The 19,024-nt window shown below is 43.4% G+C and overlaps 1 protein-coding gene across 2 annotated transcripts in view; it reads left to right on the forward strand.

The window, feature by feature from the left end:
- The first annotated feature begins 7,619 nt into the window (after positions 1-7,619).
- Positions 7,620-19,024, forward strand: part of USP13 (ubiquitin specific peptidase 13) — a 115,099-nt gene continuing 103,694 nt past the window's right edge. Inside the window, exon 1 of one of the 2 annotated variants that reach the window (XM_063090043.1) lies at positions 7,620-7,858. In XM_063090043.1, coding sequence (XP_062946113.1) covers positions 7,691-7,858 — 168 coding nt within the window. In that variant the 5' untranslated portion in view covers positions 7,620-7,690. Of the gene's footprint in view, positions 7,859-7,897; positions 8,234-19,024 lie in introns of those variants that run through there. The other variant, XM_063090046.1, reaches the window with a different exon arrangement.

Below are 19,024 nucleotides of genomic sequence, written 5' to 3' on the forward strand. Positions count from 1 at the left end.
GAGGAAATGGATTTTTACATAGATCTTGTGCTCCTGGAACCATGTCACCATTATGACTCCAGAGAAAGGGGAAGGTTAATGCCACCTTGAAGGCCAGAGAAGGCCTGACCAAACAGGAAGGGAAGAAAAAGAAAAGGAAGGACCTCAGGTTTTTGGAGGGAGGAAGGGACAGGGGTTGAGAGAGAGAGAGAAGAGGAAGGAGGAGGAGGAGAAGGAGAAGTTAGAAACCAATATCTTTTCATTTCTATCTATCCAAGGTCAAATGTGTGTGCGTGTGTGTGTGACAGAGGCAGGGAGAGAGATGGTGGGCATGCTGTAGTGGAAATATACAGATAGGTATTGAAGAACCCACGGGCACTGGCACTAGCAAGCCACTTCCCTGAAGAAGGCAGAGAGCCTATGGGAAGCCTGCCTTTGGCACAGTGCCGCACTTGTCCAGTGTGGAGAAGACAAAAGCACTGGTATCCCTGAGGTGGAGATATAGAAAGGGAAATTTCCAAGAAATAAAGGAACCTGATCCAAAGATAAAAGAGCACAGTATGTTCTAGGAAATATTGGAACAATAGACACTAAGAGATATCCTGGTTAAATGGTTGCATTTTAGAACTTAAAAATGGGGTGGAAGGAGATTTCCAGGCAGGAAAATCAGATCACTTATAAAGTAGAAAAATCAATCTGGCTTCAGGTATCATGTGTTCCCATTTTTATAAAATCATTTCTTTTTAGACATCCATCCGTCCATCCATCCCCCTTTCTATCTATAGACACACACAGAGATCTAGAATGAAGTTCACATAGTATTAACAACAGTGATTCTGAATAGAAGAATTTTGGAAGACTTGTATGCCTTATGTTTTGTAATTTTGTTTTGTCTCAATTTTTTCATATTTCTGTTGTTAACACTATGATGGCAGAAAATTTGAGAATACTTTCTATTTGAGCAAACTAATATTCAGCTCACAGGAACATTTTTGTCTATATACTTTAAAAATAGTAGATGGGGGAATAGTCTAAACGTACTTTGAAAAGACATTGCTTTTTGTTGGGGAAATAACAGAAAAAGGAATAAAGTTTAGCGAGAAACCTGACTGCCTGTAGCAGTATTATATGCATTTTAGTCTGGTTTAGTCAGCTTCTGCTGCGGTAACAAACAACCCCAGCATCTCAGTGGCTTATAGTAATGACCAATTATTTCTTGGTCTGAAGGGCTGAAGATTAACTTGGGATCTGCTGGGCTCTGCTGGTGCCACATGTCTTCTCTTTTCAAGAATCCAGACTGGAAGAGTAACCTTTGATATAGGGGTGGAAAAAATACTCAGGCCAGAGGTACGCATGAGAAGGGCAGGGCAGGAGTGAATAAGTTTGAACAAATACTGTAATATACCACCTGGGCCTGGATTCCATGCTGTCTTGTCTTATTTCTTCATTTGTGTCCCATATTTAACTTTTGCCCTTCTATGAAACTATAAGCTGCTTTTTTTTTCTTTTGGCAGCTGGCCAGTATGGGGATCCGAACACTTGACTTTCATGTTATGACACTACACCGTAACCAACTGAGCTATGGCCAGCCCCAAAACTATAAACTTCTTGAGTGCAGGCATTAGAGCTTTCATTTTCTATATGCTAAATGTTCACAAAGGGCTAGAAATCCCTTGGCATAGCGTAGGGGAAGGAACCAAGGGACAGAAATTCTGAATTTGATCTATCAAATATGTCTCTAGTGTGGTGCAGAATCCTTCAAAGATGATTTACTAATTGTTTTAACCAGCTCAGAATGCTGGTGACAGGAGTTGTCTATGAAGTGGGTTGTCTTATCCTTGGAGGGCTGGGAGGAGTCCTGGGTGGACATCCTCAGTGGTAGTGATTCACTGCCAGGAATAAAGCTGGCATGGTTATATTAGGCAACAGTCCAAACACGAGGAACAGATCTCATGGAATGCCTAATTCACAGATAACCCTGGCCATGGTGCATCCCAGGGTTCCCAGGAATGTAAGCAGTTGGGCATACCACTACGGTATCATACCCTCCCCTCCCCAACTCCATGTTTAGCAAGGAGAGGCCTGAATCAAGCCACCAAGCTAGGTAGTCATGGTCACAGGCAGGAGTTAGTTGGCACACTCAGAGCTCCCTGATTGAAGGAGAGGCAGGATTCCTTGAGGAAAGATGCTGCAGCATTATCAAATAGGGACACTGTGGACTTTCTTCCTGGCATTCTCTGTGGCTCCTAGTAACTGTGCTCTGCAAACTTTTTAGAAACTATTAGAAACTGGCTCTGAGAAAATCTGGAGCCTATTGGAATGCCACTCCGGTCTGTCAGAGTGGAGGCTTTTTGGGGGGAGAAGATATATTGGATTCTGACCCCAGTTCATCTCATGGTAGGCCCAGTGGGACCCTAGGCTCATCCTGTGATAGTACTCTAGCTCCTGAAGTATTATTGGAGTATGTAGTCTTAACATGTTCCAGAATCTCCACACTGGAATAATAATCACTAAAACAGCTGGACTGAGAGGATGAACTTGTGTTCCCTCTCCCTAACAAAATAGATTCATATTATTATTTTTGGTGGCTAGCTGGTACGGGATCTGAACGCTTGACCTTGGTGTTATAACATCATGCTCTAACCAACTGAGCTAACCGGCCAGCCTCAAAATAGAAATATGAAACAAGACTGCAGTCCTAGTGGAACTGTAGACATTTGTGCCATTATCAAAGACCAAGAAGAAACAGACTTGGTGATTCCTGTCATATTCCCGTTCTATTTCCTGGTTTCAAATAGAATGGAGAATGATGAAGGACCGTGGTAAAGTGAACAAGGTGGTGATTTCAATTTAGTTGATATTCCAAAGATGATCTCCTTACTTAAGCAAATTAATACATCTCCTGGCATTTGGTTTGCAGCTACTGATCTGGTGAAAGGATTTTCTCCATTAGGATAAACAGGCTTGCCATCACCTAAGAATAATTAGCACAACTTCACTCTCTTACTCAAGGTCATGCCAATTCTCTGATTCTGTATCATAATATATGCCTTCAGGGATCTTGACCAGAGTTTGCAAACTTTTTCTGTAAAGGGTCAGATAGTAAATATTTCGGGCTTTCGTCCATATGGTTTCTGTTGCAACTATTCAGCTTTGCCATTATAGCACAAAAATAGCCACAGATGATATGTAAACGGATGAACTGAGCTGTGTTGTAACAAAACTGCATTTGCAAAAGCAGGCTGAAGGCTGGATTTGGCCTATGGACCACAATTTGCCAACTCCTGATCTTGACCCATCAACATCAAAAAGACATGATGCTAATCCCTACGGTGATGACAATGTGCAGATAGGACCTGCAGAACAGGAAGTGGCAGGTCCCTGTGACAAAAAGTGGGGGAGAGATTCTGAGAAAATTCAGGGGGGATGTTTAATAATCTAGAAAAGTGGAGGTCAATTTCTTCATCTCTAGCTCTCTACCACTAAGATTAAGGCAATCTTTGGTGAGCTCGTTTGGAATCTGGAGGCAATATGTATCATATTTAAATAGCTTGCTTTGATCCATTCATTGGGAAATCTGAAAAGGAGCCTTTGGCTCCATAGTTAGTATTTTATTACTGTGTTCACACTGAGCTTCTCTAAACCCAAGTGGATAACACACCTCCCTAAGTGTGCATGGAAATGGTGGTGAGCATGAGGTGAGATGGTGCTGTCTGGCCTGAAAAACAATCAGCCTGCTTCTGGACTGTATTATTAGTCAAGCTCCTGGAAGAACTGTGGGAGTTACACTTCATGAAAAGGTGAACAGGTATAGTGGATTGAATTACGTCCCCCCAAAACTCACTGAAGCTTGAATTGTGTCTCCCAAGTTTTATGTATTAGGAACTTGGTTACCACTATGACTATTAAGAGGGTGGGAAATCCTATTATAGTAATTGAAAGGCAGAGCCTTATGAGGTGATGAGATTGTAGGACCATGCCGTGGTGAATGGATTAAATATGGTGGTCAGGGGCATGGTTCTGAGGGCTTTAAAGGGAGAGTCTGTCGCTTTCTCTGCTCTCTCTGCTTCCACCATCTTGCAATGTGAGACACCTGGGTCACTGTCACCACCACCAGGTGGACTTTGGACTTCCCAGCATCAGAAACTGTAAGCGATAAATTTCGTTTTCTTTATAAATCACCCAGTTTCAAATATTTTGTTATAAGCAATAGAAAAAGACAAACACAACAGTCATCTCAGATTTCCTCTTAAACTGAGTAACAGCTTACCTCATCCTGACATTAAGAGCTGCTCAAGGAGTTTGCTCATTCCACTGTGAACTTACCTTCTACTTAGGCAGGTTGTCTATAAACCTAACAGCAGAAACTTGCTTACCTTTATATGGGAGGTGAAGGAGGTAAGCAAGTAAGAAAGAGGGCAGGTTGAAGAGAAAACTGACATGATCAGTAATAGTGTAAAAAGTTAACATTTCTCCCCATACTGGCCACTTGCCAAAAATAAAAAAAAGTTAACATTTCCCCCTTATTGACAAAAAGAAATGGATGCTTAATGCAAAAGATTTAGATAGCACAGAAAAGCACAAAGAAAAAAAATAATTTTATCACCCAGAGATAACCACTTTTAATATATGGCCTATTCCAATCTAGTCTTTTTTTTCTATAAATATGTATATGTATGTATTTATTTAAATCGAATAACAGTGTATATGCTCATTTATAGCCTGCTTTCGAAGTTTGCATTATAGTGATCACCTCTCCATGTCAATGAATATTCTTATACTACATGATTTTTATGGTTACACAGAATTCTCTCCCACAGAAAAAGCCAAAAAATTCTTAACCGGTGCCTTATTGTTCTACATTTAGTAACTGGTGTTTCTTGCAGAGGCTACCTGTCATTATAGAAAAGTGTATGGATATGCCTCCACAACAAGTCTCACCATATATGGTTTTACAGGATCACTGTACATTATTGGAAGAAGTCTGAGGTCAAGAGTTATTCCATCATTTGAAATAATTAAGATATCTTTTTTCTCTGCAGATATCTCCAAGTCCCCTTTTTGGCATTAGTTATTAGCAACTAATATTCACATCACATTTTAATGTAACCTCTGTCAGTTCTTGGAATAACATTTGTACAGCAATGAATTTTACCTAAAAGACACAAAGCAGATTGCAAAACAAACAGTGTCATTGATGTGAGTCATTCATTTGGTAGGTTCTGAGCACCTAAAATAAAACCATTCTAGGCAGGCAATATTCCATAAACACTGAGCTTCCATAATGCACAAAGATACTAAGAAATATAACTTCTTTCAAAAGCTATGGAACCAAGAATAATTAAATAACAGTACAAAAGATGTCATAAGGCAGTCTCCAGGGGTGGGTACAGGCAATAGGGGCTGTAATTTTTAAAGGTGGGTCCCTGAGGGTTGGAGCCATCAGAAAAGGCTTCATGGAAAAAACACTAAGTCTTGAAAGGATTGAGAAGATAGAAATGAGGGGGCATGGCTTTCAGCTAAGGCTAGGAGACAAGTTCATTTCTCCTTAGGAGACAGTAAATTGAGCTCACCAGAAATAGGAATGGGAAGTAACGTATGGAAGACAGATGAGTGCCAGAGAGGAGGGGTCCTTGAACTCCAGGCCACTGGAGCACAGATAAATATCTGAATAGTACAGGAAGGTAATGAGTGGTAGTAAGTCCCCCTCTAACTTTCTGTTCCTCTCCATAGATCCCGACTGTCATTAGTTTCTTCTAGAGACATCCTAAGGCCGAACAAGTGTGCACACATACATACATATGTATATCTTGAGGGGCAACATTAAAAATATTTACTATAGGTACAATCAACTGGAAGGAAGGCTAGTGATACACAAGATGTACCAGAGTGCCTACTGCATATTATCAGCCCTGCAAGTATTCCTCGCTTTTATACACAGATTTGCACTTTGCTGTTTTCATCTAGTAATATGATTTGGAGACTGTTCCACATCAACACGTGTAGAGCGACTTCATTCTTTCCAATGGTACTGTATTTTAACCACTTCCCACAGATGGATCTTTAGGTTGTTCTCAGCCTTTTGTTACTATAAACGGTGCTCCAACAAATATCCTTTCACAGTCTGAATTTATCTGTGGCATAAATGTCTAGACGAGGAATTGCTGAGAAAAGCAATATTACATATAAAATTATAATCGGTATTATTAAATTTCCTTCCAAAGAGGTTTACCGTTTTTATTCCCACCAACAGTGTCCACGAAGTTCTATTTCCCAAACCCAGACAAACTCAATATATCTTTATCAACCGGAAGGATGTAAACCGGTCTCACTGATTTAATTTGCATTTAATCTAAGATTAAAATTTAAGTTTGGAACGTTTTGGATCAAGTTTTTCTCTGTCATCATGAACCCGAAACAGGTACAGATACTATTAGAGATGATAAGCTGAGAATAAATCAAAGCAAAAGCTGGTTGAGAGCATCTGTCCAGTGATGAGGGTAGCAATCATGTTTAATTCTTTGCTTTGTGCCTCCTCCCTTCTCCATTTCCATCTGATTTCCATCAGGTAGCATTTGGGAGTTGTGAATGTAGGGAAATCTAGAGATAGATTTGGAGAATAACAAAGAAATAATTTATGAAAAAAAGAATTTAAAGCCTCTGATCTGGGAGAAGCTTATAGAAATCAGCGTTTTGGTTCACAATTTCTTGCCATTTCTGCTTCATTACCGGACAGGGTTCATTGGGTTCCCTGTCCTAAAAGTATGTTGAGCATAGTCAGGGAACCTCAATGGCATTAAACCCGGTTTGTGAGAGTTTTTGGAAAAAATGAGAGTATGCTGAGAGGCATGCTTTGTTCGCAAATTACTAACTCCCCAACCCAACCCCATTCATTATTTACTTTGAGGAACTTGATGAGCAAGGCAGGAATATGTACGTCTGCAGATAAGACCCTCACCTCAGACCACTGAATATTCGACATGGGGACCTTGAGTCACACAGAAGATATACCAAAGAGAGAAAAACATAAAGCCTCCCTCCGCCCTGAAAACAATCCTGACCGTCCACCTCCCACCCCCCACGCAATACGTAAGACAAACCTGGATTATTGCAAAAAATACCTCTATCCTCACTGGATCCTACTCTGTGCTGGACTTTTTAAAATTAAGCTTCGGCTGTTAAAACGGGGAGGAACAAGGCTTACTGAGGCAACACCGGAGTGCACGGCGCCTATGTAATTAGGGCCCCACATTAGAGTCCAGATTTGCACGTCGAGTCCCACCCCTACCCAATCCGGGGAAGTCACCGCTCTCCCCTTGTCTCCGGTTGTTTAAGAGCGAGCGGTCTTTAACCCCCAGTCCTGCTCTTTGTGTCGGCCTGCTCGGAGTAGGACAGAAGACACCGCGGCGGGCTCACGGCCGCCCTCCTTCCCGGCGGGGTGTCCCGGGCCCGCCCTCGTCGCTGCGCCGGGCCCCTCTCCAGCGCCCCCTCCCCGGCGCGCTGCGGACGGCGCTTCCCAGCGCCCCGCCTGACGCTGCAGCTGGGCCGGCGACTCGCCATTGGATTAAACAGCAGCGTCGCCCGCCCCGGGCCCCCGGTGCCCGCTCCCGCCCCGCGGCCCGCTCAGCCCGCCCGCTGGCGCCGCCGCCGCCCGCAGACCCCGCGCTCCGGCCCCGGCCCCGGCTCGGCTCGGCTCGGGTGCGCCGCGGCCATGCAGCGCCGGGGCGCCCTGTTCGGCATGCCGGGCGGCAGCGGCAGCAGGAAGATGGCTGCAGGCGACATCGGCGAGCTGCTGGTGCCCCACATGCCCACGATCCGCGTGCCCCGGTCCGGGGACAGGGTCTACAAGAACGAGTGCGCCTTCTCCTACGACTCCCCCGTAAGTGGGGCGCCGGGGGGAGGGTCGCGGTGCCGGCGGCCTGCGGCGGCTGCGAGCCGCGGAACTCGGCGGCACGTGAAGCAGGGAAGATGCGCAGTGGCGCCGGGGACCTCCTCCGGCGGGCGGCGGAGTTGGCTCGGGGGCACCGCAGTTGGGCGAACACTTGGTGAGCGCCCCGAGGCTGTTGCAGCCCAAGACCGGGTGGCCGCGGCGGTTCGCCCCGCCGGCCTCCCCAGGCAGAAAGGGCCCCGAGTCCCAGCAGCGCGCCCACAGCCCCGCCACCGTTTGGACAAGAGACGGAATGGAAGAGTTCCCTGTGGGGAACTGCACGCTGCCTGTCAGTTGCGTCCTCCCCGGGGCCAGAGCGGAGGGCTGGTAGGTGGACCGGGTCGATCCCCCCAGACACCCGGCCCTTCTGTTTCTAGGACCAATTGCTCTCCCCAGGCAGGGATCCCCACTCCTGGACAATTCCGATTTCCTCTCTGAGCCTTTCTTGCTCTACTTCCCATTTCTCCCCACTCCTTTTCTTCCCATTAGAAAGAATGTCAGAAGAAACCTTCGGGTGCCTCCACTCGGGCAGCAGAAATAAGGGATCTACTGGATTACGATGGCTTTCTCAGGCCTTCCCCCCATTCCCTTCTAAATGAGTCACTTGGACTGACACGCACTAGCATAAATTATTAAAAGTTCGATCCCGAGTCGTGACATCAGAGACTGGAGGGGGACGTTAAGGCAGATTACCGCCTTCCACGGTGGTGGTGGTTTTCACCGGGTTGTATACGAATGTGTGAGAAGCAGAAGGAAGGTGAATGTCCGTTTCAAGAGTCAAAATGGGCTTCAAAGTGACTCAGCTGTCAGACGTTTATCATGTCATTTTGAGGACCAGGTTATTTTTATCCACCCACTTGAGATCTCATATGTCACCCAGAAGATCTCAATGCATCGAGAGGTGCGTGGATTGGAAGGACAAAGGCAGGACTCACAACAATAGTCGAACACATTTTATTCATAGTACGTAGAGTAACGTTGGAGGGAAAACAAACAAACAAACAAACAAAAAACCAAAGAAAAAACCAAATGAGCGGCAAATTTTCCAAAGTTTTCTTTATTATTCTTGTGGGTTGATTTTGGCTGGTTTCAAAGCATTTTTGTTTGATACATATGGGAGTCCCAGAATTAGTATCCTCTCTGTGACATTTAGTTTTTCTTTTATGCTAAATTCAGATCATTTGGGGGATAAAATCTAATTTATTGATTGATTACTTGTTTTTTTTTTTTTTGTCTTTTAAAAAAACCCACGTAGAGTGGAGTGAAATGGGTTGTATTTAATACTTAGCATATTATGATCACACTACTTAAAGTGACTATCAGCAGTGCCATTATGTCCTGGTATCCACAAAGTATCTGAAAGTGCCATTTTCAGATCTAATATAGCTTGTAAGGATGTAGAGGGATGATGGTCCTAACTAACTTAAGCGATTGATAAACTGTGAACTCCAGGAAGAAGAAGGTGGCCCAAGTCTTTTAGGATAGCATATGTAAAATGTAAAATGACTTTATCCATGTTTGATTTGGGTTGTTCTTCAAGTTCTGCTTGCAACTTTGTTGTTGGAAATCTTTACGTTGTATAGTGTATGGCAGGTGTGAAAAGAAACGATTATTTTAATTCGTTTCCACAAACAGTTATTGGGAGCTTACTGTGTGCCAAACACTATTCTAGAAACATGATGTAAAATGATGATTTCATTCCAGTGAAAAATGATTTCATTTGTATCACAGTAGTTCCGTGGGGGAGACTGGGATTATTTACAAAACTGATGAATCAGTATATTTCATTATCTGTGTTTCAGGGGAGGAAAGGAAGGAAGGTTTTGTAACAAGATATCTTAAAGCACAGTGCTTGATAATGGGAAGTCTTTCTTTATGATACTTTAGACTTCACTATGAATCCAATAAGGGTTTCTTTAGCACCTACTGTGTGCCAACTCATAAACGCATGGCTGTAAAAACCATAGAGAGCAAAATTCATCGGTGGTAAACACACTAGAAACTTTAATCCACAAGAGCCATGGGACTGTGGTAGAGAAAAGGCCGAAACCAGTTGAGTGAAAAAAAAAAATCACCTTTGTAGTGGATACTTTGGAGGAAGTTCATAGATAAAGATGGATAGAAAATAAAGGAGACTAACATTCTAGTCAAGGGAAATTACATGTGAAAACACATAAAGTGTGAATATTTTCTACTAATTTGCCTGTAATGTACTTGGAAGAAAAAAGATTGATTTGACAAGTAACAAGGAGTGAGGTCAGAACCAAGTAGAGAGTAGATGATAGGAGCCTTGAATCCTGGAAAAGTATTTGATCTTGATTTTATGCAATCGGCGCTCTATAGAAAGCGAATCTAAGTAATGTGATTTAAAGTGGTGTTGGAGGAAGACTGTGAATCAATAAATTTGTATTGTGTACCTACCATGTCTATGGCATGGTATGAAGACCTTTGCTGTTTTTGATCTTTGTGGGATGTATGTTTTAGTATCTGTCTTCTTTGTTTCCCAACTTCTCGGGCTTAGTGCATACATAGCAGGTGATCAATAACTGCTATTTTGGGATGAATGAGAATTCGTCTTTTTACCTACCTCCTTGGTTTCATCCCAGGTCCACCCTTGCACCTTGATGTGTAGGTTCACCTCTCCATGACTTGGTTTATCTCACAAAGTCTGTAATGGACCTTCCTAACAGAGTTTGTTTTCAAGACTCAATTCAAGTGTTCTTTGATCTGTGAGTCATTTCCATATTGTCTCCCACTAGACCCCATAAGCGTCTCTACTGAACAACCAAGCGACATGTTTATATGCCTATCTGCCTTTGAGTGTGGCCTTCCTGGACAGTGAAGACTTGGTCTTATTCCCAGCATCTGGTATAGATACCCAGACCTCGATGAATGTTTAGGAAATGTATGAATTACATGGGGCTATAGGCTCTGCAGCTGGTGAGGATACAGCATATGAGAAATGTTAGAAAAGGACTCATGTGGGATTATCGTGTAAGATGTGACTTCATTGCCTATGGGAGACAACTGTGAAAGAGAGCCTGACTGGCAGGGTTTGAATCCTAACTCTATCACCCAGCTGTGCCCCAGTTTCTCCATCTGTAAAATGGGGACAATAACAGAACCTATCTTACGGGGTTGTTTTGTGGATTAAATAAATTAATATGTAAAGTGTGCCTGTCCAATTAGTATTCTCTACACATAATTGCTTTAAAAAAGGAAGAAAGAAAGAAGGAAAGAAAGAAAAAAGAAGAAAGGAAGGAAGAAAAGAGAGAAAGAAAGAGAAAAAAAGAAAAAGAGTCAACCACAAGTTGTAAGTCCAGGAGTGTGGTTGTCAGGTGCTGTGTAGAAAGTTCCTCGTGGTTAAGTGGAGGCATTATCTTGGTTCACATGCCTTCGTGGACCACCATGGAAACCTCTTCTCCTCTCCTTGGTTGTTGAGCTCCTCCTTTATCTGGGTGGACTTTGTCCTGCCTCTCTTCAGTTTCCAGTTGTCAGCTCTGGTGAGGCCGCTCTCTGGTGCTTCCACGTGTGAGTCTCATTTCTTTTTCTAAGACTACCTTTCTCTCATGATCATTTTTCAGGCTTCTTTCTCAACCTTCCCCTTCTAGAAGCTTCAGACTTCACCCTTACTTAGCGTCTGCCATGCAACACAGCAGTTAGTTGTGGTCTGTCTTCCACAGAGTGCTGTCATTTCATTTTCTTTTACTCTTTTGACTCTTTATCTTCAAAGCATCTGTTAGGTGTGAAGCCTTGTGCCAAGCGTTAGATACCGGTGAGGAGCATGCCACTCTTGTGCTGAGGGTGCCCCCTGCCCTCCTGTATTGTTAGTGGAGAGTTTGCTAATACCTTGTCTTAGCTGGGGTCAACTGAAATGCCGAGGCTGAGACAAGGCTTTGGAACAGGCAGTTTATTTTGGTAAGATATCCCAGGGAACAGAAATGGAATAGTGACCAGGGGAATAGTGACAAAGGGAAGGAAGGAAAGCCAATCCAAGAGTGAGTTATTGAGCTGGCTTCCACAGTGGACAACTGGTGCTAAATCCCACTGGGGAACTGTAGGATACACCTCAGAAGTATCCACTTGAGACATGGCAGAGGGGACCGTTTATCCACTGGCCCCCACTCCCAGCGATCGAGGGTTGCTCTTGGGGTGGAAATGCCCTTACTCTTCCAGGTTTGTATTTGTCTGCAAAAGGCAGAGCAGGCTCCCACAGGCTGCCCGCGGCCAGCAGCAGCAGAAAAGCAAGAGATCCTCGGTGCAGCTGAGGCTAGGACTGTCAGGCCACACCTGCAGTGACGATCAGCTGCACACAGTGGCAGAACCAAAAAGGAGGCCGAGGGAATGTGAGACTCAGCATAAACAGTGACTCCACCCCCCCACACCTCTTCTTTCCTGCCAGTATCAGAACTATTTCGGAAGAAGAAACTTTTTTTCCCCCATTCTCCGAGGCTCTGAGATGGCTTGCTGTCATGGTTGGTTTTCCGCCTTCTTGGGAGTCTTTACAAAACCTTGATGGTCGGGGGCCTGGTGGTAGTGACTGGTTAGATATCTACCAGGAAAAGCTTTGAGATCTCCATCTACTCATGGAAAAACTTCATGTTAGAGGTTCAGTAAATCCTTCTTTCTGTCCTTCCTTCCACAAGTATTTATGGGTGTGCCTGGTACTGTCTCGGGCATTGCCAGAAATAATGACAGCTAACATGACAGCAGTGGTTCTCAAAGTGTGCTCCCTGACAAGCAGCAACACCAGCATTCCGTGGGAACTGTTAGAAATGCTAATTCTTGGGTCCTACCCCAGACCTACTGAAACAAATTGTGGGGGTTGGGGTCTAGCAATCTGTGTTTTAATAAGTTCCCCCGGTAATTTTGATGTGTGCCCAAGCTTGAGACCCAATAACAGGGCCCTCACTAGGTGCCCAGCATCATACTAAGCATTCTAAGCATATATTTTCAAACTTATATGATCTCATTAAATCCTCACAACAACCCCATTTGTATACTATTATTATTTTGCAGATGAGGAAACTGAAACACAAAGGTCACTCAGATAGTAAGTGGTAGAGCTGGGGTTGGAATCCAGATTGTCTGGCTCCAGAATCTTTTTCAGAAAAATTCATTTTAGGGCTGGCCAGTTAGTTTAGTTGGTTAGAGCATGGTGCTGATAACACCAAGGCTCAGGGTTCAATCCCTGTACTGGCTAGCTGCCCCCCCCCAAAATTAATTTTAACCATTTTTAATTGTACAATTCAGGGGCATAAAGTACATTCACGTTGTGGTGCAGCCGTACTGCTATCCATCTTCAGAAGTTTTTCATCATTTCACACTGAAAGTCTGTACTCATTAGACAGTAACTCCCCATTTCTCCTTTCTTCTAGTCCCTCATAACCACCATTCTACTTTCTGTCTCTATGAATTTGTTTATTTTAGGTACTTCATGTCAGTGGAATCACACAATATTTGTCCTTTTGTGTCTGGCTTATTTCATGTCTCATAATGTTTTCAAGGTTCCACTATGTTGTAGCATGTATCAGAATTTCATTCCTTTTTAAGGCTGAATAATATTCCATTGCATATATGTACTACATTTTGTTTATCCATTCATCTGTTGATGGGCATTTGGGTTGTTTTCACCTTTTGGCTATTGTGAATAAAGTTGGTTTGATCCCTGGTGTGTAAGTATCTGTTTGAGTCCCTGTAAATTCTGTGCTTTTTGCCATTGTGCTATGCATGCTGCCCTACAGGCAAGGAGACTTGCCATCGTGCTGCTTACTTGTAGGGAGAAAAATAATTTAATTTATAATCTATGTGGAAAAATCCTCCTTCTAAGGGATAAACTGGTATAAGATAGTAAAGCAAAATTTAGGAGCTTATAAATTCCCCTTCCCTTTGAAGATGTAAACTTGCAGTAAATCTAATTAGTTTCACATGTCGAAAGTTTCCTTCCAGGAGCAACTAGCTGAAAAGTTGCTCTGGAGCAATGATTTTCAAATTTTTTTGCCCTTCGTTACTCTTAAATATTTTTGAGGACCCTAAAGAACTTTTGTGTGGTTTCTCTTTGTCAATAATTACCATATTAGAAATTCAAACTGAGAAAAATTTAAAACAAATTTGAACCATTGCATTCTATTGGCTGTTGGAGGGATGATGTCATGTAGCCTCTGAAAAATGCCACTGTATGCTCATGAGAGAATGAGAGTGAAAAAGGCAAATATCTTCATTTTATGAAAATAGTTTTGACTTCTCAAATTGCTTGAAGGGTCTCTGGGGTGTTACAGGGTTCCCAGACCATACTGAAAACCAAAGTGCTAGAGTTTAGGCAGAAGAGAAGGAAAAGCCACTATTGCTATTGCGGCTGTGGCACATGGCAGATGTGAGGTTTTCTTTGTAGTTTCTGGGTGTCCCCCTGGGATGCAGAGCCACTTCAGTGGTGGGGGCCTGAAACCATCTGTGCAGTTCCTTGTGATGCTTGTACATCCTGATTTCCTGAACACGAGTGGTGGTTTCTCCGACCTTGGCTCTCACAGCTCTTCCCATGATTTTGTAAGCTTCTAATTTCCTGTATTAAATTGCTTCCTGTCTCAAATACCTAGGATAGTGTCTTACTTTCTGGCCAAATCTGGACTGAAGCACATACATTTACTTAGTCCCCACATATTGAGGATGGTGCCCCTATTCTTAACTGAGCTCATTCTCCTGCAATCCTGAGACCTTTGTTTTTACCTGCATTAGAGAATGAATCTCCAGTAGTTTGCCCAGTGGGGGAGGGATGCATGGAATAGAGGATCTGAGGCTCTACCTGCTACCCAGAGAGATTTTTCACCCTTCCTCCTTATTTTAGCCTGTTTCACCCCAACTTCCAGAGTTATCTGGAGCTGCCAGTTCTAGAGTCTTTTGGAATTTGTGTTTTGTAAATCAGGTTGGATCTTGGCTTTCCTTGTTGCTGGCCTGGGATTCAGCTTGTTTTACTCTTTCAGCACTTAACCATCTGCGGTCCAGCTTTCCAGATTTTATTGCTACAGCTTAAGTCTTTAAAAAATCCCTTCACTGTCTTTTCATTGGGGTTTTAGAAAGGAGTGGTAAAATACGCATAATGTAAAATTTACCATCTTAACCATCGTTAAGTGTAAGTTCAGTGGCATTAAGTTGTTGTGCTATTATCATCACCATCTGTCTCCAGAACTCTTTTCATCTTGCAAAATGGAAACTCTGTACCCATTAAACAATATCATCCCATTCTCCCTTGCCCTCAGCCCCTGGTATGGAATGGTGGTTACCATTCTACTTCTATCTCTATCATTTGACTACTCTAGTTACCTCATATAACTGGAGCCATACAGCATTAGTCCTTTTTTGATTGGCTCATTTCACTTAACATAATGTCTTCAAGGTTCATCCATGTTGTAGCATGTGTCAGAATTTACTTCCTTTTTAAGGCTGAATAATACTCCATTGTATGCATATACCACATTTTGTTTATCCATTTCATCCATTGATGGACACTGGGTTGTTGCCATCTTTTTGCTCCTGTGAATAGTGCTGCTATGAATGTGGGTGTATCTCCTTGTCTTTTAACATCACATTCCATTAGTCATCAAATTCTGGTATAGCCTTCTTTCTGCCCTGTACTGCTAATGCTGAGACCCTCATCATCTCTTGCCTAGACTTTTGCAGAGGCCTCCTAACCAACCACTTTGCTTTCTCTCCCAGTCTGTCACACTGCACTGTTAGATATTTTTCTAAAACATGGGTCTGATCATGTCGTTTCCTGGCCTAGAAATCCTGAGTGGTGCCATGCAGACTTTTCTAACATAGCACAGCAAATAGGTTTACCTTGTTGACCCTTCTTTCCTTGCCCATGTCATCACTTAGCACCTCTGCTTGTGTTCCCTCTGGCTTGTGGACTTTCTGCTCTTTGAATGCTCCATGTTCTCGCCCCTCCAGGCATTTGTGCATCTCTTCCCTTGGCCTGGACTGCCTGCCCCCAACCCCGCACCCTCCTGGGAAAACCCCATTGATCCTTTAAAGCCAGCTCAGGTGTTTTCCTTGAGGACTCCTCTCCCACTCTTCTAAGCTGAGTTAGACACTTACTTTTCATTGTCTTCAAAGCACTTGGTACATCTCTGTCATAGGTGAGATACAGACTGCTGAAGATGTGGAATAGTTGAGCTCTTAGAGAAATAAAAGAAAAGAGTAGAGGACTGAAAACTGCACCATTTGTGAAGCTGTGCTTGCATCTTCTCTGATTTTTTATATTTTTAAGATCATGAGCATATATTTTGGAATAAAAATGTTGTGAAAATAACCAATATGACATCTTTATTTTATCATATTATCTGCAAAGTCATGGGTTTGACTCTTGAAAAGCCAGGGAAAGTTGTCTTGGGTACTTGCTGAGTATTTTGTGTGTTGTGATTCTGGATGTCCTTGGGGGCTTGGTAGAAGTGATCCCTAGTGGTGCCCCTTAGGGAGACGACAGAGGGCTGTCTCTGTGGAAGTAGCCCAGGCCTCCACGCTGCCTCTCATGTTCAGTACTGTGGTGACCAGTCAAGGACTCCCCTTGTCTCCATGATCAGGGAAGATGTGAACAAGAGCACCTATTTTTAGGGCTGGAACATTAGGGCAATGCAATAATGACAAGAATTTAATGAATCTGAACATGCCTCTGGACAAGACTAGAGATGTCGCTTGAGGTACAGAATAGTATGTGCTTCCTATGATAAGATTAAAAATGGAACATTTTGTTTTGTGCTAATTAGCAAGTATTAATACTTATTTACAGTCTACTATGCATCGCAAACTGTGGTAGATGTTGTAGGGGTAGAGAGGGTGTGAGTAAATGGGAGGTAAACAGAGGAGTACAGGACAGAAGAGAGTGACCTGGATCTCTCTATCATAGTGGAGAGAGTGTGTGTGCTAATTTCAAGTGTCTATTATGAATCAAACACTGCTGGGTACTTTTATATACATTATCTTATTCGTTACTGTAGTAATTGGCTTATAGTTAGCATTGTTGCCCTTATTTTACAGATGAGGAAAGAGACAGAAAGTGCTATGGATTGATGTCCCCCCAAAACTTAGTCCCCACTTGACAGTGTAAAGAGAATGGGAAATCATATTATGGTAATTGAAAGATGGGGCCTTGAAGAGGTGATTGGACTATAGGACTATGCCATAGTGAATGGATTAATAATGGTGGTCACGGGAGTGGTTCTGAGGGCTTTAAAAGGAGAGCTTGTGAGAGACAATTTCTCTCTGTGCTCTGATTTTCTGCCATGTGAGACCCCTGCATTGCTGTAAAGCCACCAACAAAGAAGACTCTCACCAGATGTGTTCCCTGGACTTTTGACTTCCCAGCCTTTGAAACTATAAGCAATAAATTTTGTTTTCTTTATAAAATACCCAGTTCCATGTATTTTGTTATAAGCAACAGAAATGGACTAATACAGAGAGGTTAGGTAATTTATTTGGGGACTTGTTCAAAGACTAGTGTATGACAGAGATTATACAGATGGAATTTAAACGAGGTTAGTCCCTGAAGCACTCATAGGATATTTATGTTTTAAACTGTGGCATTTAGAATGTGTGAATGGAGATTTCAGGCCTGGGAATAATTAATGCAATTTAGAAGAGTTACTGGCTTGGGCAACTGGATGGGATCTGACTAGGTGGTGTTTTGGAGAAGGAGGGGACAAAAGTGTGGAGGTGGGACCAAGCTTGGCATGTATGTGAGAGAGCAAACTGCCTTATGGAAGAGGGAGTTGCTGGGGAGACTGGAAAGCAAGGTTGAATCCTCTGGGGGTTATACAGGTTGGTCTTGATAGGTTAGACCTGATGCGCCAGCTGTTCAGGAGCAAGGGAACAATGTGAAGATGGAGGTCATTTAGTGCTGCTGTTCTGGAAGTGGAATGAAGAATAGGTGGGGAGGTGGGGAGACCTTGAGTGGGAATTCAACTGGGCTGCTGTAATACTGGAGGGGAGTGCTTTGTTAGGGTGATGACAGTGGGGATGGAGATCGGGGTTGGGAAATAAAGTCTGGAGAGTTCGATGGAAGATATGGCCCAATTTAGTGACAGAATATACAATGGGGGAGGTAGAGGGAGGACTTAATGATGACTTCGTGGTGTTTAGGCTGAGAGATGGAGTGTGTCAAGGACATAGATGAGGAAGATGAGATGGTTAAATGCAGGTGGGCAAGGACTGCGTTGCTCACTGGGAAAATTGGAATGGAGTTCAGAGGTCAGGGTTTGGATTTCTAGTTTGGAGACCCTAGATCTGTGAGTAGTTCTTCCTTTTGTAGGGCCACAGGGCCCCACAGCTGTGCTCCTGGGATCTTTCTTCCAAGTTGTGGAGGACGCAGTGACTGGCACATGTCTCTTGCCCTCTCATCCATTGGCTCAAGTTCCAGAGCTCAGATGGGAGCCCGGCACAGTATTTCCTCCAGGAGTTAAAAATCTGAACAGATGATCATGTTGCATGAGCAGTTGTAAATGGAATATATGCAGACTTTACTGTTTTCTAAAATAAAATCACTCTGGAGTAAATTTGCCCCATATTAATTACACAGATGATTGGCCAAGAAGCTGATGGTTCTCATAAGTGAGTTGCAATTATGAAAATTTTTTCCTAATCAAACCAAGTGTTGGTTTTCTTGTCCTGGTTAATTCTTTGAGTGTGGCTGTAGAAGTGGTGACCTGGACATAGATGTCTTGGTCCCCAGCAGTTCTTAGAAATAGGCTTGGTCGTCTGTTTGTGGATTGATTGGTCTGAAGGTAGGGGGTGGGAAGGGTAGCAGGGGTGAAAGTAATTCACGTATTGTGCTTTTGGGTAAAACTGCTAAACTGCTCCTTTGGTTGTGCCATTTAGGCAGGTTCTGCCATCGAATCTCAACTTGAGGCTTTGAAAGGTGCCTCAGTTGGTGTGGGCTTGCTCTCCAGTACCCCTTTAGTTGCTGGACATAAGTTGATTAGGGCAGGTGGAGTGTGGGGGCCAGTAAGCCTCAAAGCTACTTCACCAGTGTTTTGGAGGCCAGAACCTTGGGTTTTGCCACTGTTTTTGTCAGGGAGCTGTCAGCCTGGCGTGGCCACTACCCAGGGACTCCAGCTGTCCTTTTGAATT

The sequence above is a fragment of the Cynocephalus volans genome, chromosome 1, assembly GCF_027409185.1.
Source record: "Cynocephalus volans isolate mCynVol1 chromosome 1, mCynVol1.pri, whole genome shotgun sequence".
NCBI lineage: Eukaryota > Metazoa > Chordata > Mammalia > Dermoptera > Cynocephalidae > Cynocephalus > Cynocephalus volans.